General features: G+C 40.8%; 1 protein-coding gene across 3 annotated transcripts in view; it reads left to right on the top strand.

Moving 5' to 3' along the window:
- The window catches only part of LUZP2 (leucine zipper protein 2), a 320397-nt gene that overhangs the window by 233899 nt on the left and 62818 nt on the right, over nt 1-23680 (top strand). For 2 of the 3 annotated variants that reach the window (XM_083436053.1, XM_083436052.1), the window contains exons 8-9: nt 7410-7472; nt 23359-23475. In XM_083436053.1, coding sequence (XP_083292179.1) covers nt 7410-7472; nt 23359-23475 — 180 coding nt within the window. The remainder of the gene's footprint in view (nt 1-7409; nt 7473-23358; nt 23476-23680) is intronic. The other variant, XM_083436054.1, reaches the window with a different exon arrangement.

Here is a 23680-nt window from a genome sequence, read left to right as displayed (position 1 = left end):
ACTCATTGGGTGCTGAGCCTAGGGGGTGTCATCTCAAAGCCCAGTAAGCGAGGTGCTGGGCTTTGGAAAGGAGGTAAGAGGCTCTGACAGGGTCCTAGAGTCCACCCTCCTCCTTCCCAAAACCTAGTTAGCGCTTTCCCAGATTTGAAAAAAAGATGGGAGGGCTGTGGGACCCTGCTGAGCTCTCATGCCTCCTTCTCAAAGCCAGGTGACTCCTTACCCACCTTTGGGAGGGCAGCCCAAGGGCTAGTGGGTGGAGGCACTTTTTGGCCTTGGACAGGGAACAATAATACCCAAGTCTGCCACTGCACAATTTTATTTCAGGAGTAAAAAAAATTTTCTGTGCAAGTGTCAAGATAATCCTGTGCACAAAAGTGTCTGGTTACCTACAGTAGATTCTTACATGTTCATTCATAAAGCAAATATGTGTCCAAGAATGAAGTCATATGTGCAGTCAATCATAAAAATTCTGCTATTTCATCTGCTTTAAGGGGGAAATGGATAGAAAATATTGTGAATAAATCAGTATAATAAAACTCCTAAGCAATGTTTCAAATCTAATAAAAAGCCCAACCACTGTTTCAAAAACCTTGCAATGTTAATGACACATTTTCACACACATGGGTTATAGAAAAGCCATATGATATGTATAAGCTGGGAATAGGATGTGTACACTGGAATTTTCAGTTTGTTTCACATTCAGAAGCTCTTGTGTGAAACATGTGCAAAATATTTCTACGAACAGAGAGTGGTAGTCAATGCTAGTCCTATCGAGAGGAGACCCATTCAAGTTAATAAACATAAATAACTTAGGTAGGACTTAGCTGAATATCATTCATCAATATTGTGATAGCATCCCTGTCCCCCACCCAGCAGATGAAATTTCAGCAAAGACCTCAGCTAACATGTCACAGAAGTACAATGGTACCTTGGTTCTCAAACGCCTTGGTACTCAAACAACATGGAACCTGCAACTGCAAACCTGGAAGTAAGTGTTCCAGTTTGTGAACTTTTTTGGAAGCCGAACATGCTCCATTTTGAGTGCTATGCTTCTGTTTTGAGTGTTTTCCTGATGTCTGTCAGTTTTTGCTATTTATTTTGAGGGTTTTTTGGTGACTCTTTTTTGTTTTGTTTTTGTGACTGTGCGGAATCCAGTTCAGCTACTGATTGATTGATTGTGTGACTGCAGTACATTCTTTATACCTTTCAATTTATGGATCAATGGTCTCATTAGATAGTAAAATGCATGCTAAATTGCTGTTTTAGGGGTTGTTTTTAAAAGTCTGGAACAGATTAATCCATTTTGCATTACTTTCTATGGCAAAGCGAGCCTTGATTTTGGAACACTTTGGTTTTGGAACGGACTTCTGGAATGGATTAAGTTTGAGAACCAAGGTACCACTGTAACTGGATATGCAGCTGCAGGCCATGGGTTGAAAATCTGAGAAGGGACACATTGTCATTTTAAAACAGCAGCTACCCTGAGTCATTGTTAAAGGGCACCTCAGTTCTTTTGAACCACTTGAGCACCAGAAATAGAGTTTTAGGAGCATCTGAGGAATTTGGTGGGGTGAACAGCTAGAATGAAGACAAACTTCAATGCAATAGTGGTTGTGCATCTGAGTCAGCACCTGTGATCTGGGCTCATAGTTTAGGCTTTTCAGAGTGTCACAAAGCAGCAGTTCATGCAAGGGGGAAGTGGCAGTGGTGCCCATAAGTGGCACTCCTGGGCATTAGGATGGTGACAAGGCATGATGTTGGCAAGGTTGAGGAGCTCCAAGTTGGTGCCTCGCAGGTCCATACCATTTCAAGTACAGATGTGTGACTTTCCTCATGTTCACATCCCATTGGCTTAGAATATAGACTGATGGGGGGACCTCAAAATGGCCCACCTTATTTTCTGAGAAGTTGTCCTCCCACCTATGAATTCACAACCCCTGTCTTCTGACTTAAGATACAGATATCCCACCTAATATTTCTACTGGACTGGGGCTGATCCGTGTCTAAGCACCACAATCTGCTGCCAGTGTGTTTAGCTTGACTCTCATTCCAGATGTTTCTGAGATCAGCAGCGATACAATGTTAAAGCATGATTAAAAAAAGCATTGCACTGAAAACGGTTGATTTCAGCAGAATCAAAATGTGCAGAAGGTTGTTTGAAATCTGTCACCCCCTCTATTGTGCAAACAGATAATTTTATGCTTTTCACAGGGTAAGAAGTAGAACATTTCTTTAAAATCTTAATTTCTGCTTTCCCAGCATAATAACATGTTTGGCTATGGTAAGGTGTGAATCTCTTTGCATTCACAATGCAGAGACAAAAGGGGCAGACCCTTTCTACCATTAAAATGTATTTGTGCCACATTTTAACACAAATAGGATTGTGCTTGTTTTGTGGTAGCTACAGTACATTTCTGGTGAGCCATCCCTCATTCTGTTGTCATAGCAGGATCATGCAAAGCTATCACACTTGCTACCATACTTGAAAGAAGAACGACTGTTGGCAGAATAATAGCTTTGGCACCTACGCTGTTCCTCAGGAGTAGAATTCTTATGAACCCAAACAGTGCCATGTGTTTTGTACCCTGTCAGGTACAACAGAATGGGTTGGGAGCTTGGTGGCTGTCTCGCTAATAAATGGATGAATTGATTGATTAAGCAATTTAATTTTTTTTTTTAGCATATCTTAGTACAGCTGATTAGGGGGAATAGTTAATGAACACTTTTCTTTCTTCAAGGCTCTAAAAAGACAATGCTGTACTGAGAAATTAATATCAAAACACAATGCTTTAAAAAAAGGAAGAGAAGGTTCAGGGAGTGTTAACAGCAATGCAATCAACAAATGTGATTGTCATTTCACAGAGGACAACTGTAATTAAATCCAAATTATTAAATTTGTGATCACTCTCCTGTTCATGTGGCACACTTATTAGATAAATTACATTTGCGGAAATCATTGGTGAAGGCAATTCAGCCTAGTTTACATGATCAGGTTTGCACTAGTTTTAAGTAGACCGTTATCCATGTTTGACTCTAAAGAATCCAGATTATGCCCCTAGTCAAAACCCATTATGAATGTAAAATGGAATAAGTCCATGTCTTTTCTGACTCACCTGATCTTCCTTGCTTCTTTTAACTGCAGGTTATTCAAGTCTGTTCATTCCTTTTGTACTCTTGCACCTTTCATTTTTGCCTTTAAGTATAATAGAATGAACACCACAAACTGTTAATATATATTTTAATGCACTAGATTGTTGGTAAGTATATAGCTGATCTGTCCATGAATGATGGACATACCAAGGGACCAGAAATAACCCTTTGGTATAGGAAGAGCTATCTGTTTCACCCCAATACACTACTAGGGAGGAAAGAAAGACACAGAAGCAGGTGACAGAAAATAAGAGCGAAAAGGAGGTAACCCTGCCTATTTTTGGCTGTGTTCCTTCTCACTGCCTGTGTGCAGCCCCTAACAGATTACTCTTGGGCAAATGCAGTCCTTGACAGACACAAGGCCCACCTAGGCAACTGGAAAATGTACTCTCTTATCTTCCCATATTGCACTGAGAACCACACACAAAAGCCAGAAGATAAGAGGTGTCCCTGCCTCCCCATGAACAGTGAGAAAACTTCATTCATGTTCATAGGTCCTCATTCAAAAGCGGGGGGTGGGGTGGGGGGAGTTAAATGCAGGAAGGCAATTTCACAGCCAACAGAAAGGGCTGCTTTTTCAATGCAGCCCTAAATAAAACTATTGTAAATGAGGATATATAGATATGGATATCCTTTTCCAGAGGGTTCACCATGATTCCCTGAATACATATTTAGCCAATCATTTGAATAATTTTTCAATATACAAAATGTGGCAAGAAGGAATGCTCACCTCTTTGTCATCATATTAATCACCATTTTCTTTTTCAATCTAAATTGTGAATCATTTTAGTTGTGTGGATGCAGCCAACATCAGTGGTTTTCTTCTGTAACTCCATAACATTTCATTTGGGAACATCATATTTTGATCTGCACTGTTTCTTTACAACTGTTCCTTTTCTGTTTGTTTTGCATGATGTTTATGCACATTTTAATATTTGCTACACAACTGTGAATAATGTAACACGAGAGTTTACATTTAAATGGTAAACAGGGAATATTACTTCCCGGTGCCTCATATTAAATCTGTGCCCCTGAGTATTTTTTGCCCATAGATCTTTGTGAGTTGACAAGCTTCTAGAATTGTTCACTGAGCACCTTTCTAAGAGAAATACATTTTATAAAGGAAGGTTTGTTAATAATAAACCTGCCTTGCTGTGGGTTTACCGAATATAACAGAACCTGTAATGCATTCTTCACTTAAAAACAGCAACCATAGCTCAGTGATAGAAGACATCTTGTGCATGTAAAACGTTCAGGGTTAAATCCCAGAGATCTCCAAGTAGGGCTGTGAAAGACCCACTGCCAGTCATTGTAGACAATTCTAAGCTTGATGGACCAAGGAATTGGATTGGTATAAGAAGGCTTCCTATCCCCAAAGCAGGCCATAGGATGGCACAGTGGCACTCACCTTAACCTCCAGATGCCTATGTCACTGCTGCCTACCAGGATGGGAAAGGGTGAGGTGGCAATGAGGTCCGTGCAGGACAGATACACCAGCAGGATTGCCAGGTTGGCTCTGCCAGTGTATTGGCACTGCGCTGATCCTGGCACTTTGGCCCATCCCAGGCATGGTATGGCTAGTAAGACGCCTGTCTGAAGCCCTGTAGATTTACTTCTAATCAGTGTAGTGTACTGAGCTAGACAGATAGGTCTGTGACTTTGCCGAGTGAAAGGCAGTTTCCTATGTTCCTATGAGATAACATAAACTTATGGAATCTTACTGATTCCAAAGATAGGTCCCTGATTCGGAGCAGCTTGCATAACTCTGGTGTTGTCACATTATATTGAACTTAGTCAATGAGCTAAAATACTCAGCATGTTGCAAAATAGTTTGGAAACAGCCCTGTTTGTAGGCCTGCATCTGATCATGGTTGACAGTATTAGGCAATAGACCCTAAATTCTTCATTCCCTAGCTACTCCAGTTGAAAGGATCAGGAAGCAGGAAATGAGCAAAACCTTTGGACTCTGGAGAACCGCTTGCATTCAGAGCAGATAACACCGATACACAGACTTTCTGACTTGGTATAAGGCAGCTTCCAATGTTTCACTCAGTATTAATGAGCTATCAATATACTGAATATTATTAAATTGAAAAATTAATAGCAACTTGAGTCTGATTATGACAAAGGAGATAATTCAGCATCGGTTTCGCAATTGGAATGAATGATAATACCTTTAAAATTTGTAAGTTAATTATCTAAAATAAATAGCTATGGGGTGGGGTTGCAGGAATTCTGCTCTTGCTTCTGGGGTTTTTTTTTTTTTTTTTTTTTTAAAAAAATAGATCATGTTCCATCAAGACTGGCCAGTGTGACATTAAAGACAGCAGTGTAGCATGGATGAGATCAAAGTTGCCCTCACTAACCAATGTCGCTCTCAGCTTAATAGGGTTTTTAAGCCAAGAGAAAATGGTCTGTAGCCATGTAGCTGTCAATGAACATTTTCTTTTTGAGGTTGATTTTGCTCCCTCTAGACCATGAAGTCAGTGTTCTAAATATTGTTCCAAAGGCAAAAAAGAAAAAAGAAAAAAAAAGCTTTCAGATTTATCTTGTAGTGAAGTGTCTCATACCTGCGATTCCAATCTGCCATCATGCCACTAGGCAGCCTGTGAAATAGAACTGGTTGAATAACATTTCTGCAAGAGACAAAGCGAAGTTCAGCATGTAGGGAGGAAGTTCACTTCATGTTTCTGATCTGCAGAGTTTAATTATGAAAAATGAAATTGTCTCATGAGTGCCTGCAGTTCAGTGTTAGATGACATGCTTTCCATGCATACGATTAAGGTTCAAATTCTAACTCTGGCTTCTCCAGCTTAAAAGATCACATGCAGCAGGGCTAGGAAATACCTCCTTGAGACTTTGCAGTGCAACTTCTAGTTAGATTAGAAACTAATGGGGCAGATAATCTTGTAGTCTGGTTTAGGATGCCATCCCATACAAATCTACGAGGGTAGAAGTCTCTGCGAACTCCATATGCCTTACATCCAAGTAGATATGCATAGAATTGAGCTACCACTTGGTTACAATGTCCTTGGTTACAAGCTTCTTGGTTACAAGGTCCTTTCTCTAATGCTCCTCTTGGCATTAAGTTCTGTGTGTGCAGCTTTATAGGGTTTACACTCATCAGTGCTTCAAAGCACTCCCCCCCCCCCCAGCCCACTAAAGCACTTTAACAGAATTGGCAAATTCAGGGAAAAGCAATTTAAAGAGTATGGGGGGGGGGGCCTGGCATGACCAGAACCAGTACCTTTCCACCAGGAACCTTTCAGCAACTTCTCAGGACCTCAGAGTGTGCCTAGTCCCGTAGTGGCCAAACTTGGCTCTCCAGCTGTTTTGGGACTACAATTCCTATCATCCCTGACCACTGGTCCTGTTAGCTAGGGATGATGGGAGCTGTAGTCCAAAAACAGCTGGAGGGCCAAGTTTGGCCACCACTGCCCTAGTCAGAGCAGCTCCACCTGTTCCCAAAGTGGTTTGCAGACTTATTTTGTGTCTCTGTGATGGTGTGGTAAACACGACTAAATCCCCATGGAAGCAAGCTGCTTCGTGTTACACATCTTCATGTGGTTGCAAACAAGAATATCCTGAGTGGTTTATTTGCAGATACAAAGTGACGAAAAACAATTTCCAACAGATTTTTTTCTCACTACAAATTGTGAAAAGTCTGGATAGCTCCAAGCCCTAATTGATTATACCAATTTATAGAGATCATTATAGAGATAGAATGGAAATAATCCTAAACAAAGTAGCATGGGGGGGGGGGTTGTGGGGGGAGGAGGTGCAGGACCATATTTTGTGAGTTAAACGGAATCATGAAAAGTGGCTCCACTCAATTTTGGGTAATGTGCCCTCCCTTTGACATTCTGTTGCACCCTAATTCATGTTGTTCAGAAGGGTTCTCTGATCACCCATTTTTGAGGGCCAAAGAGAGCTTAAGGGTGAAAGAGGGAAAGGCAAAGTCTCCTTGACTTGACTTAGCTTACTTTGCACTCATGTTCCAGGCCAACATGTGTATTAAGAGCAATCTCATTCTTGACATGTCAGTTGTTCTTGCCATGTTCTTTATAAAGTGGTAAATTTGGTCCTTTGTTTTATGTTCATAATGTATGCATAGCTGGTTTCATCAACAGTTGTAATTTTACCAAACCTCCTCCCACCCCGGATATACTGTCCTATTACCTGAACTTTAATATATTTTCCTCTGCAGGTTTTAAAATATAAATTACTTAAAGGATTAATGTATTATCCTCTGCTTGCAGTCAAAAAAGATTCAAGCCCAACTGAAGGAGCTTCGCTATGGGAAAAAGGATTTGATTTTTAAGGTGAGTTTGTCACTTGAGCTGGCAAAGGTATTTGCTTACAGGCAGTGTAACATTAAGGGAATATGGTCCAATGGTTTTATTATTCTAACCTGTGCTGGGGGGCAGAAATGACTACCTATCACCATACATATTCAAAGGGATTTGGAAAACTAAAGGGCAAATTTGATTTCTGTGATACATTGTCGAAAATGTCAATGATTTCAGCAGTTTTTCACTATGAAAATGTTCTTAAAGGGTGAAGTCTGTTAATTGTAAATCTTCAAACTATCTAGGACTGTGTACTAACACTTACTTCACTGATATTTATATTCAGACTTCTTACACATCTAGCAAAGTTGTGATATGTTTTCAATTATTCTCATTTATCACTTTCCCACTATTACATATTATATAGCCATGGAAGTGAAGTCACAGTTAAGGTGTTTCCAGTAGTCTAGCCTTTCTAAGCATAGAAGTGATAGTTTGTATATAATCCATACAGTTTCTTGAAACTGACATCAGTTTCATGAGGTTTATAAGTTTTCAAAATATGAAAAATGACTCCGTTACAGAAGTTCAAAAATTGTGAAATGAAGAGCAAGACTCTTCAGTTTCTGGTCAATCATACTTTAAATCTTTCATTTAAGAGGCTGGATTGCTTTTTATGCCCATTTTATTTTTTGTAAATAAATCATCCCACCAGACATTTCCTTTCACAGAGATGGTGAAAATCTTCTGTGTACTTATAGAGTTACAGAATTATTTCCCTTCCGTTTTACTTAGTAAATGGGCACAACAGGGCCTGGGAACCTGTTAGCCTCCAGATTATGTTGGACTCCAACTCCCATGAACCTCAGCTTGCATGGCCAGTGATCAGGAATTATAGGGCTTGTAGCAGTGCCCAGAAAACTGCAGATTGCACCTTCCCCCAATGGTACAAGCTGTACAACAGCACGTGTTAGTTGTAGCTAGTGAAGCCAGGAAGGATGTACAATATCAGCCTGGCAAATGATACCCACATTCCTGCCTTATGCATGCAAAAATAGTGATAATGTTTTACTGCCACATTCATCTTCTACCGCATGGATTTTCATTTGGATTTGAGATGCAGAACCTCACATTCCTATCTATAACAGGGTAGAGGTGTTCCAGAATGTCTTTTAAAATGTCATTTCTTAACAACTACCTGCATGTATGTTATTTGATGTAAAGTCTGTGGATTGACTCACCTGTTTGAGTTGCATGCTTTGCATGAATTTTATCTTTGCTTTGTGCTTGTAACCAAGCTGTAATCTGGATTTTGTGTTAGGTTAATCTGTGATAGCTTGATGTCATGTGCAAGTAGTTTTACTTGGAAACGTGCCTTGTAAGCATTTGGGAAACATCTGATGGCAGCCCTGTATAGGGAAGCTTTTTAAGGTTTAAGGTTTTATTATGTTTTTATATATGCTGGAAGCCGCCCAGAGTGGCTGGGCCAACCCAGTCAGATGGGCAGGGTATAATTAATCATCATCTTCTTCATCATCATCATCATGAGAACTTCACACTTCAGTTTAGATGTGTGTTCAGGAGTTTGTCTGAACACGGCTTGAAGCAGAAAATTATTCGCTAAGATTGCCTGTGTCAATTCATTAGTTTCTGTTTAAGAACTAATTAACTGGGGTTTAAAATGTCCTTCTTTCCCCCAAGCAAAAACTGATTCTGGGAAGCAGATTAAAGTGCTGTTCTTCTGGCAGAACACACATGACTATATTTATATACACAAGTGGTATATAAATGTTGGGAAATGAATAAATTGAGTGAAATTTTGGACATTTTACTACGTCAAATTACGTTGGAGTTGACCTCTGAGTAGAAAAATATCCTGTCTGATTATCTATGTCTACTTCCTAGTTTTTCTTGAAAAGGGTTAAAAAGGTGAAAGTATTGTTATATGTTTGTGGGGGTCAGTATGGATGCTATCCATAGATCACTTACATATCTGTGATCCTGTATCTGTGAGGTTTGGAAACTAGTAGAAGAAGAAGCTGAACCAGTCAGTCAAGTTCTAAGATAATGCCCCTAGCTGGCCAGTTAAGTACTGCCATTTACATGGCCAAAGCGGTTGCCCTCTTGCCATAGAGACAAATGGGTGAGCCTTTTCCCACCTCACCTGACTAGATGCTGCATCATCCTGGGATGGAGAACAATAGGCCAATGTGGTCTCTGTGTTTTGGCTGATACAGTGGTACATCCAAAGTCAAACGGAATCTGTTCTGGAAGTCCGTTCGACTTCCAAAACGTTTGGAAACCAAAGTGTGGCTTCTGATTGGCTGCAGGAAGCTCCTGCAGCCAGACGGAAGCTGCAGAAGCCCTGTTGGATGTTTGGGTTCCAAAGAACGTTCACAAACTGGAACACTCATTTCTGGGTTTGCAGCATACAGGAGCCAAAACATCCAAGTACCAAGGCATTCGGGATCCAAGGTATGATTGTACTGAAAGCTAGGTTGTCTTTCTATATACTGAATCCAAAGTTATGCCTTTTGGGATGAGATCTAGGAACCTGATTGGTAGGCAAGATCTGTTAGAGTTTAATGCAGCAAACCCTCCCACCATATATCCATATAACCATATGTACATTGACCTTCATTCCAAGGAAACCAACACTGAGTAAGCTCTGGAACTCCTGGAATCAGCAGAATAGCTGGCCGCAGCGGCTCCCGAAGTGGCGAACATGTCATGCACCCAGGGGCGGGGCGGGCTGCCCACAAGGGTGATTGTTATGGTGATCCCCGCCCAGGAGGTGGCACCTGGGGCGGATCACACCCTCCACACACACCCTTCCTATGCCCCTGCCTGTAATCTCTCATTGCTTGGAAGTTGGCTTGCACACAACAGTATTATAGCAATTCTGGATACGCTTAAGTACAACCCACCATGTTCACTGGAGTTCAGTCCCATTTGGGTTGAGGAGCACAAAGAGCCAGTGTGGTGTAGTGGTTAAGAGCAGTAGTCTCATAATCTGGGGAACCAGGTTCGTGTCTCCGCTCCTCCACATGCAGCTGCTGGGTGACCTTGGGCCAGTCATGCTTCTTTGAAGTCTCTCAGCCCCACTCACCTCACAGAGTGTTTGTTGTGGGGGAGGAAGGGAAAGGAGAATGTTAGCCGCTTTGAGACTCCTTAAAGGGAGTGAAAGGCGGGATATCAAATCCAAACTCTTCTTCTTCTTCTACTAAAGCTTGATCCTCAACAAGTACTTTTTGCTTGGCTGTACAATCCAAAGTCAGGGCCATTTTTATTTTTATTTTGTGAACCACCCTGATACCTCTGGATATAGGGCTGTATATATATCCAATAAAAAAAATAAAATAAATAAAAATGAGCCCTGTGATCCTGCAAGTAGGGGCAAGTTTTTCATTTTGCTATTCATACCTCCTCAGGAGGAAGCTCCACTGAGTTCAATGGGGCAAAAAAGACATTTCCAGTGTTCCAGAGCTGGTGTAATTTGTTCCCTGTTGGAAGGGCATGTCCTTTGTGACTTACGTAAATGTGCTTGATTGCACCCATGCCCAATAAGTAGAGCAAATTTTCTATATTATTTAGTGCTCTGTTCAGTACACTGTCATGAAAAGCTATCTTTCTATTGCTAATCATTTTTTCTGATGAAGAAAGCTCTCAGAGCTTTTATGTGCCATTAGAACCTATTCTAGACATGTGCTCTATGTTGAAAATTCTATACGGGTGAACATAAATTCCTTCTATCATCTCATCAGCTTTTTATAACTTGATTTTTTTTTCACCTGAAATTATTAAATCACCAAAAAAACCACAAATGCAAACTGAGAAATAGCTGCAGATTTAGTGAAACAAAGCAACCCTCTATTTTTTACCATGTTCATTAGGAAAACAGTCTCACTGATTTCAATAGAAATCATTTTAAATAAGTGTGCCAAATTATAGAAGTGTGAGTCATAACAGACAGCAGTAGAATCAGCTTAGTACTGTAGTTCTTAACTGAGAATTAGTCTCATTGAACACCATGGGGTTTATTCCTGAGAAGATATGCATGGTATTGGGCTTTAAGAATGCATGATCACAGTCTAGCTCTGGAGTCTCAGGCATACTTTGAAGGGTAACTCAATTTGAACTTAGTAGGACTTATGTTTGAATAAACATATTTATAATCAGGCAGTGAGTAGCATTGAGGGGGGGGGGACATATTGCAAGTGATCAAGGAAATGGAAGAACCCATGTGCTGCAGTGAGCAGATTGTTGGAGTCCAGGTTTTAATGCCACTCAATAAGCATAGAGGATGATCTTTGACCACTTACAATCTCTCAGCCTAAGCAGGCTCAAAGCGTAGTTGTGAGGATGAACTAGGATGATCTCACAGGTTCTGAAACCTTTCTTATAAGGCTTTTTATTACTGATTTTTCTGGGTTTCTTTTAGCAATTTTACTGCTTTGTGTTGGTTCTTGGATTTTGTATTCTCAGGTGTTTTTAATTGTTTGGCTTTGCATGATTTAAATTGCTGTCCAGTTATTGTTTTGTTATTTTCCAATTTTTGCTGAATGCCCTATACAGTGTTTTTAAAGGCAGCACAGAAATAATTTTGATAAATAAATAAGAAATCATAAGAAATCACTGTAAGTTCATTGGGATATATCTATCTTAAAATTATTGAGAAGGGATGAGCTAAAGGAGTGGCAAGAAGCTTTAGGTCCATGTGTGTGTAACTTTCAATGCCTATCCTCACTGAGCATGTTTTCTTGGACTCTGCATTATATTGCATCATTGACTCAGGTGAGATCTGTATCTTTCACAGCCTAAAGCAGGAGCGAGGAGTCTCCCCACACCACGCCCTCTTCCCAGCCACACCTCATCTCTCCTCATCTCTGAACCAGCCCTGCCTTGCACCACTCTTTAATGTTTTGCATGGTTGGAATGGGTCTTTGAACTTTGACATTGCCTCTTGCTGGCCTTGATGGAATGTTGCTCAGAAGGGAATGCCACTCTTGGGCTAGAAACTTTGAAACTTTCCCTACTCTCTGGCCTAAAACAAGAAGTGGTCTATAAGATGTTTCTCCTCCTCAAGAATAAGTTAAGTGGTAGTGGTGAGGAACTCACCTCAACCCTAAACCTTTGCGCTTTTGACTCCCCTTCATTCCAGCTTTCAGTCCCTATTCTAATTAGTGCAAGGTCTGAAAAGCATGGACTGAAAGCACAGATCACTCACAGTTGAATACCCAGAGCTAAGGTTGAGGGACGTCACCCGCTGAATGTGAGTATTAGAAGAGGCAATTGCTTCACTGAGCATCTCCATTTCTAAAATAAAAAGATCAAGCTTCGCCACTGCTGCTAGTGCTGACTCCATATGGTTGACCGCTCTCATGTTTATTCATACAAAACCAAGTGAAATCAATGAAGCAGCACAGTTGCAACTGCAAGCATTATGTCATCAAGTACATTTATTATGGGAAGGCTTCACTGCTTATTTTCCTATTCTTATGCCATTGTTTTATTTTATTGCCCCTCAGGCTCTTGGACTTTTTCTTTAGATTTAAATTCTTAGGCTACTCTTTGGCCACATCAGTATACAAAGCTGTTGATTTATAAATCACATTTGCTGGGAGGAAGTTAAATTATTTCACCCATTCAATTCAGGATAGTTTCATTGGCCTTTAGAGGGCCAAGAGAAAATAAAGGGCTCAGGAATGCTGACTTTTCCAACTGAGGTGTGTTCAGTACTTTTCTAGAAAAATAGGTGTCGGTAATCACCATGAAGTTGTAAATGGCCTACTTTTTAACAACAACCGAAAAGAGGTGCCAGTACTGCATACCCTTGAGTACCCCCTGGAGAAGAAGAAAGCACTGGGTGTGTTCCTCTTTGAGCAACAGTGATCTGCAGTTGTACCTTGGTTCTTGAACAGCTTAGTTGCAGAACAAATCAGCTCCTGAACGCTGCAAACCTGGAAGTAAGTGTTCCGGTTTGTGAATGTTTTTTGGAAGCCGAACGTCCGATGCAGCTTCTGCTTGGTTTTTGAACAGCTTTTGGAGTTGAAAGGACTCCCAGAATGGATTAAGTTCGAGAACCAAGGTACCACTGTACATCATTTCATCCAAAATCTTATAGGACTATACAACCACATGGAAACATATTTTGTTAATTGAGGGATCGGTTGATTGCCTTTTTCTCCAAGGAGCTCAAGGTGGCATACATGGCTCACCACTCTTCATTTCATCCCCACAACAATCCTGTAAGGTAGTTTAGATGGAGAGGCAGTGAGTGGCCCAAGCTCACCCAGAAAGTCTCATGGCTGAATTGGGATTTGAACCCTGATCTTGAAGGTCCTAGCCCAACAATCTAACTACTATCAACATATATTCTCCATCTTCCTTCCTTCTTCCTTCCTTTCTTCTAGAGTTGTGCAGAAACCTGCCCTCTGATTTCTTGAAAGTTTTCTTCTCTTGTAAATGAGACTTTATTTTTTCTGTCGCTTTAGAGTAAGCCACTTTAGAGTTTTGGTGGGTATTGGGCTGGACTTATCTAAAAGGTGGGGAACGAGATCAGACCAGTGTGCCAGGGAATTATCTCAGAACAACAGGCACACCAACACAGACCCACAGGCACACACCACTTGCTTTCTGAATGAAACGCCACCTCAAGAGGATATGCAATAGCAAAACCTGTACCCCATCCATGAGAATTTCACATAATTGTGTCCTCTGATAATTTCTGGATGCAATTTCTTTTCCCACTCACTGATAGAGAATAGGTGGGGCTGTGGTCTGGCAAACACAGAAGATATTTTCAGCACAACATGACTTTCTTCCCTCCTCCTATTTTATTTTACTCTTAGCCACATGATGACCTGCTTTGGGCTTGTCTTGCATCTCATCACAGCTGGGTATTCCCCTTCCCTTTCAAGCTCCATTTGGCCTAGAGCTCAGGACAGTTTAAAAATGCACTACTAACTTTCCAAGATCTTCAGCATCTTAATTATCTCTAGTGCTTCTCCTTAGGGCATCTTCAAAGTCCCAATCAGAGCAAAGGCAAAAACACATAGCCAGCTTGGGCCAGAACTACAACCTTTTTTTTTGAAGTCAATTACAAAACCAGTCGTTCAGTTTTTCAGTAATAGCAGCACCTGCATAATCAGCTTGAAGGACCCCTCTTGTTTGAAATGGCTGCAGAGCTGCTGCTGCCACTCCAGCTAAATTTATCTGCCTAACCTTGTCACACAAAATAACTTGGGTGACGTATTAAAGGTGCCATTAACTTCAAATGTAAGTCCGGAACCTTAAGGCCACCTCAGGGGCACGCAAAACTTTCCAAATTGGATTTTTTCAGTTCATTAAAGATGTAATAACCTTCTTAATGCACAAGGCCACATTCAAAGCAGCTACAAAACAATAGAAAGACTGTTTCTAACATGTCAGAGATGAAAGGGGTTCTTGTTTCCTTCACAGGTTTATAAAAATAGCAAAGGAATCTTCATGTGAAGATGAGAGAGAGCTTTGATTCATTACAACCTTTGCTTGACCTATTCACTGGTATGGATTAATTATGGTTTTATAGACCATTAACCCAATATCAGTTCATAAATATTACATCATACAAGCAATTATAAATCTATATTAAAACTTGAATATATGTCTCCTACCCTTCTTTTTGTCACTATTTCCCTTCATCTGCATTTTAAATTTAGGGGTCTTTTCCAGGATGTAGGCTTCATTCTGTGCCCATTATTTATTTACTTAAAACATCTCTATTTTGCCTGTCATTAAATAATACCAAAGGCAGTGTACAATAAAGCAATTCAATACAACACAATTAAAGTTTAAAACAGCAAATCACAATTGTTGCCCACATGCATGTGGCATATTTTCCAGGAGCCAATCCCCCACTTGGAATAGCATGCAGAGTCCAGGTGTGGGCTGAAAATAGCCACAACTATATTGGGAACAACAACCCCAATGTTTAGTGTGTTAGATGGCTGCCATCAGGGAGCTGACTGATAATTTGAATCCACCTTTGCATGGGTCATTCCAGTGGTCCTAGTCATCAACTGGAATCTGCACATGAGCTGCTGCTGGTGCTATAATGTAGCATCCTGACAAGGCCCCTTATGAGGTCCTTCATTTTTGTATCTGTGATCCTGCCCAATGACTACTCACCATCACCATTGTGACAGCAGAAGAATAAGAGTTATGAATGTAATGAGATTAATGCAAGGGCCTTACTCCAGAGAAGGAGAGCAGCCCACATCACTAAGACCACTTTCTTAATGTTCTTGTTTCTTCATCGGCTTGTTTTCTGAGAAAACCCTGTGCTTTCTCCACATATTTGCTAGAGAGCACATACGATTAATGGAAAGTTATGGCCGAGGAAATATTCCATCACTGAAATCTGTACAAGACCCATGGCTTCTAGGAGGGAGAGTGGGTCCAGCAGACTCCTCTGCATTTTACTAGGAAACGGATCTGCTCCAGAAAAAGAATGAAACCTCTGGCGCAGGGGAAAAGAAATGTTTTTGCTTTCCCCCATGGAGGCCTTGGGGAATGTTGAGATGAGTAAGGAAATGAATACAGCTAGGTCCCTATTTCATATCTGCATCCTAGAACAAAAGCCCTCTAATCCAGTCTCCACATCCACCCTTATGCATCAAGGAATATACCTTTTTATTACCTTGTTGTTGTTTAGTCGTTTAGTCATGTCCGACTCTTCTTGACCCCATTGACCAGAGCACGCCAGGCACTCCTGTCTTCCACTGCCTCCCGCAGTTTGGTCAAACTCATGCTGGTAGCTTCGAGAACACTGTCAAACCATCTCGTCTTCTGTCGTCCCCTTCTCCTTGTGCCCTCAATATTTCCCAGCATAAGGGTCTTTTTCAGGGAGTCTTCTCTTCTCATGAGGTGGCCAAAGTATTGGAGCCTCAGCTTCATGATCTGTCCTTCCAGTGAGCAGTTTATTACCTTACCATTGCTGAATCAAAGTGAATGAAGAAGCCATTCTGGCCTCCATAATAAACGCTGGGACTTTAATCAAAGACACTGAAATCTTAACTACCCACTGAAACTCTGCAGTTCCATCCACACCTCTTCTGACCAGCTGTGATATGTTTCAGGGTTACTCCCAGCTGTGCATTGGGTACATCCAGAACTCAAGTAGAGGGGGTGGGGAATGGAAGCTAGCCTGCCTTTTCTCATCATTTCCCTGAAGACCCCTTCCCCTGGATTAACTTCCATGAAGACCCAGAGACATAGCTTGAAAACACTCCCATGAAGCAATACAAATGTAAAGCGCCATTTTCTTACCTACCCATAAATGTTTCCCTACTGTATTTGTGTCAGGCTGATGAAACATCTTATAGGGCAGTCTGAAAAGTAGTGGAATGTCACCCCACCTTACTTCATCCCATTACATGTACCCCAATACTTAACACATATGCAAAACAAATTTTAGGCTAGAATTATCCATTGGGAAGTTGCATTATTTTTTTTTAAAAAAATCAAAACAAAGAGGTCTGGAAATGATCTGCTGTCTGTATATGTTTCATTGGAATACATAACTATGTTTAAAAGTAATCTGGAAATGAATACAACTTCTTGTGCCATTTTTAAGGGCACTCAGGGTCCATATGCTAGTTCTTTTCAGATCCAATTATAAATGAAAGGCTTCTGGGATTATTGTTTTTTGTCTGGAAGTGTTTCAAATGCTTAAACATGTTTTCTGCTTTGATTTGTTTCTGTTGTCTGAGTGGGGGGGGGGGCAATAGAAAAATGATATATTACTTTGTATGTATTTTAGAGGATTCCCAGTAGCAGTAGGATGAAATGAGAGGGGCGGCTTTTATAGAGAAATACTAAGACTCAAGTTTATGCAATGAAGCTATGGATCATGACTTGTATGTATGTAATTATAGTAAAACCAAGATTCCTGACAAATATTGCCATGACACCCTGCCGACTTCCCTCTCTGCTCTCTCTTCTGTCTTATCATGGTCCTCCTTTTACAAACCAGAACAATAAAGGAGAGAATGATTGGCAAATGAATCAAGAAGCCTCACTGAATAAAAGAGTGAGACAGACACACACAAAATGGAACCTGTTCTTCACAGTGAAGACTATAGTTGAGATAGTGGCTTGATCACATCATCAAGTAAAATACCAGTGATTTATTCTCATGAGTGTTAGTAAGAAAGACGTGATGTGCAATGGGGGGGAAATGATCTATTTTTTCCCCTGCTGAAAATAATTGGAACTAAGTAAATATACAATTACTCAAATTCTCATAGCAAATATTGCCTTTGGAAAGAAGCTCAGGATTTCATTTAAAATACATACCATGCAAGCAGAATCTAAATGTGGGCAGAGTTGGAAGTAAAATGAAGTCCTAAAGTCAATGAGTTGAACCCAAAAATGGCCTTCCTGGGCATGTTCTGCTCATATAAGGGCTAATTTTCAGTTCACATCAGAAGAATGATTCACAGGCATAGTTAATTGGGGTTTGTTTTTTGTTTTGTTTTTGTGAATGCAAAATGGGATAGTTTGAGGGATTTACCAGTAGTTGTCCTGGCAGCCACATATATGCAACTATTCACAGAGCTATGTCAAAGGACGAAATTTGTATTTTTCATTTGCACTGGAGATTTGGAACTAATGAAGCTAGCTGGATATAATGAACACACAGAGAAATCTCATGAGGAAAGAATCCCCAGAAGTATTTGCAACTATTGTTCACCCTCGGGCTACAGTAGTATCAAAACAGACCTTACTGCAGCCCATTAAGCATGCAGCAGTGCTTCTGGAGTCATTAATGTGCTCATCAAGACAGCATCTAAAACAATAGTCTTTTTAAAAGTCTAACTCACAGCTGGTAAATGTATTGTTCACATCTGTTTGATGTGCTAAAAGGTTAGTAGCTGACTCCCAATCTTTGATTTAGTGAGCAAGCCAGGTCTGTAGATTGAAAGTCAGCTATCCTATCTCTGATAAAGCATCGAATACAACTTTAAAGCCTGCATACTGTTTGACTGTGAAGATAGTCTCATGAAAGGCATTGTCTCCTTAAGTTATGGTTTAATCTCTCATCTCTCAGTTCTGATATTTGCTATTTTAGCCCCTCTCTCTGTTCTGTACCTTTAAAGCACATTTGAAGCACATTCTTTCCCTCAAAGAATTCTGGGAACAGAATAATAGAACTGTAAAGTTGGAAGGGGCCTTGAGGATTATATTGTTCAACCCTCTGCAATGCGGCAATATCCATACGGGGATCAAACCTGCAACTTTGGCATTATCAACACCACACTCTTTGTTAAGGGCTGCTGGGAATTGTAACTCTGTGAGGGGTAAACTACAGTGCCTAGAATTTATTTGAGGGAAGGGGTGTGCTTAAAATGTGTTTCAGACGCACAGAGACATATACTCATTTCTGTTTCCTTAGACTTGTGTGTGTGTGTGTGTACACAGTATCATAGAGAAATCAATACAAAAACCAACACATTCATATTTCTCAATAAGCATCAAGTGGTTAGGCCAGCAAAGCTGCAACTTCTTGTGGCATTTCTGCTACCACTGCTGTGGGCTTGTATTCCTAACTTCACCATTAAGACCAAGGAATTAGGACAAAGTCAAGGTCTCTAGCATGGTGGGTTGAGTAGCAGAAGAGCTGTCCATCAACGGAGTCACAGGACAACAGGAACGGACCAGAATGTGATGCTGTGCCAGAAACAGCTTCTTACAAACCCAACCAGTTTTACACCTGCTCCCAGCCCTTCCTAGAAAGACTCTTCTCTCTGCAAGAGAGGGGAGTGGTTGTGGCCGGGAGCCGGACTCCGCCTCAAGCAGGGGGCGTTTGCCCCCTGCCTTCCACTCACCTGGCTGGCGCCACGCCCACAGCTAGGCACCCAGCCAGGTGCCTTCAAGGGGGCGTGTACAGCAGCCTAAATTGTTGTGGCACCAGCCTCCCGGCCTCACTTTTCATTGTCCTGTCGCGAGTCACCCACCCTCCACTCCCTTAGAGCAGGGTTTCAGTTTTCTTTTGGCCTTGCTATGGAGCTTAGGTTGGTCGCCCTGGTTGTCCGGGGGGCCTGGTAGGAATTTTTCCATTTGGCATTAGGCCTTTTGGTTTTTTCGCCTACCTCGTAGCGATTGTCACAACTTTCGTGGTATTGGTGGGTAGGTTAGGCATTGGAATAATGTGTTGTGGTGTCGAAGGGCTAGGTGTGGCCATCGCCTACGCCTTCAATTTTTGGGTATTCCATTAAAGGAATCCGGCGGTCGTGTATTCTGTCTGATGCCTGCGTGGCGGGAGGCCATGGCACGACCCTTGGTGACATCAGGGGAGAGCTTATAGTTGGATTAGCATCAACAGGCTCCACCTACTGGTGAATAAACCCCCCTGTTTTAGACTCACCCCTCTCCGAGTGGGTAGAATCAGCTGACGTAATCCAATGCCTAGAATCATAGAATCATAGATAGGAAGAGACCACAAGGGCCATCGAGTCCAACCCCCTGCCAAGCAGGAAACACCATCAGAGCACTCCTGACATATGGTTGTCAAGCCTCTGCCTAAGCCAATACCTTTTCACTTGCTGTAATCAATAAAGCTGTGGCCTTTTCTTGCCCATTAACCTTATATCACGTGTCCTTGTGTTTCATTCCACTGTGCGGGGATCGGGTCCTCGAACCACAACATTAGCAGGTGCCTGATCCAGGTGATGCATAGAGACTTCCTCCCCTCTAGAATGAGGCTCATTCTGGGTTCATACTACCAGGTACGCACTGCACCTCTTGGCCTGGCCACCTGCTTAGAGTTGCCATCACATTTGCCATTTGCTCCTGGGGTTTTGGCAATGAGCGTAGAAGGGATAGGCTCTGTGATGAGCCAGGGCACATTGAATCCCTCAGATCTGTAGGTTCCTGTAGTGGGACATCATTTAGGGAGTTGGTGTCAGAGTATTTATCAAGATCTGCCAACCAGCAGCCATGCTGGGACTGGCAGTGGGATCATTCTCCAAGCAGAAAGTCACATACGCTTCTGGCTCCAGTCTGTTCCTGACACAAAGGTGGTGGGACATGAGACACAGAGATTCTCACTGCATCTTCAAAACTGCCATTTATTGAAATGCATAGCAGCAGTGAATTGCCTGTCATATTGAGTAAGATTTCAGGTATGCTGCAGCGCTCGTAAGAGATTGGATAGGCAAATGGGGGCAACCTAAGTTCTGTGTTGTCTCCTGAAGCAGTGATGAATTGGAAGGTATTCTTCAGGTTGCAGTAGAGCAACTTACCTTGTGGCCCATATATCCCCAGAATGTCCTTCAAGCTTCTTTTCCTACTCCCAAATCTTCTCTTGTTGTTGCTCTAGTAGTCTTCTTGGCATCTTGCTGTGCTTGCAATTGCCTCAGACCCAACCACAATATTTGCAGGTGATATTTCCTTATGTGCATCATTAGAGAAACCTAATGCAATGGGAAACTGCCCTTTTAAACATCATAAATTTCACCTACCTGGTCATATGTGGCTGGCCAAAGCCTCACCTTCTAAGGTTGGTTTTCCTATTTTATGGTAAATGAGCTGTACCTTCCTTTGCATAAGATCACTGTAATATATATACAAAGCAACACACCTGGGTTTGGGCTATTAGTAGACACTGAGAACTGCTATTTCATGAAACCCCTAACAGCAGTAGGTAAGGAGACACCCTAATTTTACTGAAGAGGTGGTATATATGAATGAAGACATAAAATGTAATTGACTTTGGTGCTTAGAAGTTACATTAAAGGCCCAGTGTACATTAGCATGTTTTATCTTGAGTTTCAAGCATCACTCTTACATACTTTTCCATTTTTGAAGAAATGAACATTTCAATACAACCTTGGGGGAAATGAAAAAAAATCCAGTTTTTCTTGACTGATTGTTAATTTCAGCTTATGAAATTCTAAGGCAATAGGTTCTTTTCTCCTAGACAAAACATTCTTGATGAAGAGAATGGTTTGGTAAAGAGTCTTGCTGATAAGGGTAGGGCTGTTGGAGTGGGGTATTTTTTGCAAAAAAAAAAAAAGCAAGCCACTGCTAGTTATGAAATCCTTAGTGTGCCCATCCAGAATAAAACAGGTTTCAGTACTTATTCTTGCAAACAATATGCTAACAGCAGTTCAGTAATAAAAATATAATATCTTTCAGATTCTTGTCTCCAGGCTTACGTCTCTTGTTATTAAGATAACATATTGAATTTAGCTGGGAGTTTCTATATCTATTTCTCATCTTTAACAAAGTCACCACTGTGAAATTTCTTTCACAAGGGGAAAATATTTACTTCTTCATATCCAGAAGCTGCTATAAATTCTTTAAGTAATGTTAGTGTAGTGAACTGACATAACAACCCCATTTATTTTGCTGTCTTGTTCACAAACATATCTAGTTTTTTCTTATGTATGTATGTATGTATGCACATGCAGTGAGTGAAATTATTATGTTTTATGTCTTTTAAATTTTGTAACTAACCTTTCTTCTTAGACAAGATCTCACGTAGTTATATCATACATACTCTTCCTGAACTACAGTCAGTAACCTTTTGCACTAAGGATGTCATATTTAGAATGTATTTCTATTGTTTTTTATTTACACAGCACCTTTAATATACATGACAGCTTAAATATACATATCAGTTACAAAATAAATCTGTGTCCTGCAGAGCTTACAATTTAAATGTTAATAATAGGGCAGACAGCAGAAGGAGATGGGAGAAGCAAACAATAATTTTAATTTGTTTCTGATATTACTCTAGGAGCCCCTGCAAGAGCCACAAATGCTCTCCTCTATTTTATCTCAGTTTTGCGCTTTGAAGAGCAGGTTCAGATAAGATGAGCAAAAATTTGGGGAACAATCTTGGGATTGGTTGTTTCAGACAGGCACTGAACATAAAGCAGGGGGGGAAACACAATAAAAACAAAACTGAATGCTACTTTAGATTAAGCCTAGTAGCAAGGGGAATTCTGAGCATCTCTAGCAATAAAGGATGATGTCACACAAAGTTTGGGAACCTGGATTCCATGGACCAGAGTCCATAGAGGTGAAACCATTATGGAACCCATATTGGCATCACTTTGTAGTCCTTCTGATAATATACCTATCTACTGTGTCACCAGCCAGTCTCTAAGTTGTCTTGGTGAGGTGGGGAGGACAGATTTTTATTATTATTATTTAAAGCACTATTACTTCACTCTTCAGTCAAGAAGACCTTGTGAGGCTTCAATACCTGGCTGCATTCAGCTCAGGGGAGATCACAAGGTGTATGAAACTGGGCTGACTAGCACTGACATACTGAAAGGAGTCTGACATTTGCAACGTTTGAGAGTATTTGAGGCCCCAAGCATAGGAGAAACTGAAGTCATCATGGCATTTGTGTCTTGCCATGAGTGTTGTTGATTAAACTGAAGTTTACTTACACAGAGCAAGCTGTTGACAGATTGATGGCACTATAAAAATGCATTTTATAGGGATTTCAATTTGAGGAGATAACAGTACTTTACATTTTAATAGTGAAGGAATCTTTTTGTTGCTGAAATGTGTTTATAGCTTCTATTCTCCCTGGAATATCAGTTTTGCTAGGATATGCTAGGATATGTAATTAGCTACTTTTAATACGGAGAGAACAAGTTAACAGTGCACACTGTTGATTCATTTTTTAATTTGGGAAAAGATAGAATGTACAGCTGCAGTACAAAGACAATTATGCTTAAAGAGAGATCTAGATATATAAACAGTAACAGAAATAAAGTCACTTACAGTGCAATCATATGCATGTCTATGCAGGAATAAGCAATGTTTAAATTGCATTGCTTATCCGTGTTTTGACTATTTAACTCTGAAAGCTAAAATTGAAAAATAACATAACGTCATATTTATTACTGTCTTGCAGATCTCTGGTCCAGATCCCTACACTCTAGGGCATGTAGAGAAACACTTTTATTTTCAGTCTGAAATGAGTGTATGCTCAAAGAAAATTGGTTGGGAAGTGGTTTGTCAAAAACACAGAGTGAGTTCTGAAGGTTATTTTAAAAAATTCCACCAGTGTTCTGATAAATTATTGTTTCCCATTCCAGAAACATCTGTTTGGATTCTGAAACCTCTAATTCTAAAGATAGTTATGAAAGTTTTTCTGCTCCAGAGGTGTCTGTGATGAGTAGAGTAGTTGCAATTCTATGGTGAACTCTTGTGTACATGAGATACGCATGGGTGTG

Source organism: Podarcis tiliguerta (genome assembly GCF_965153285.1).
Source record: "Podarcis tiliguerta genome assembly, chromosome: 1".
Classification (NCBI taxonomy): domain Eukaryota; kingdom Metazoa; phylum Chordata; class Lepidosauria; order Squamata; family Lacertidae; genus Podarcis; species Podarcis tiliguerta.
This window is presented reverse-complemented; position numbering and strand designations above follow the sequence as displayed.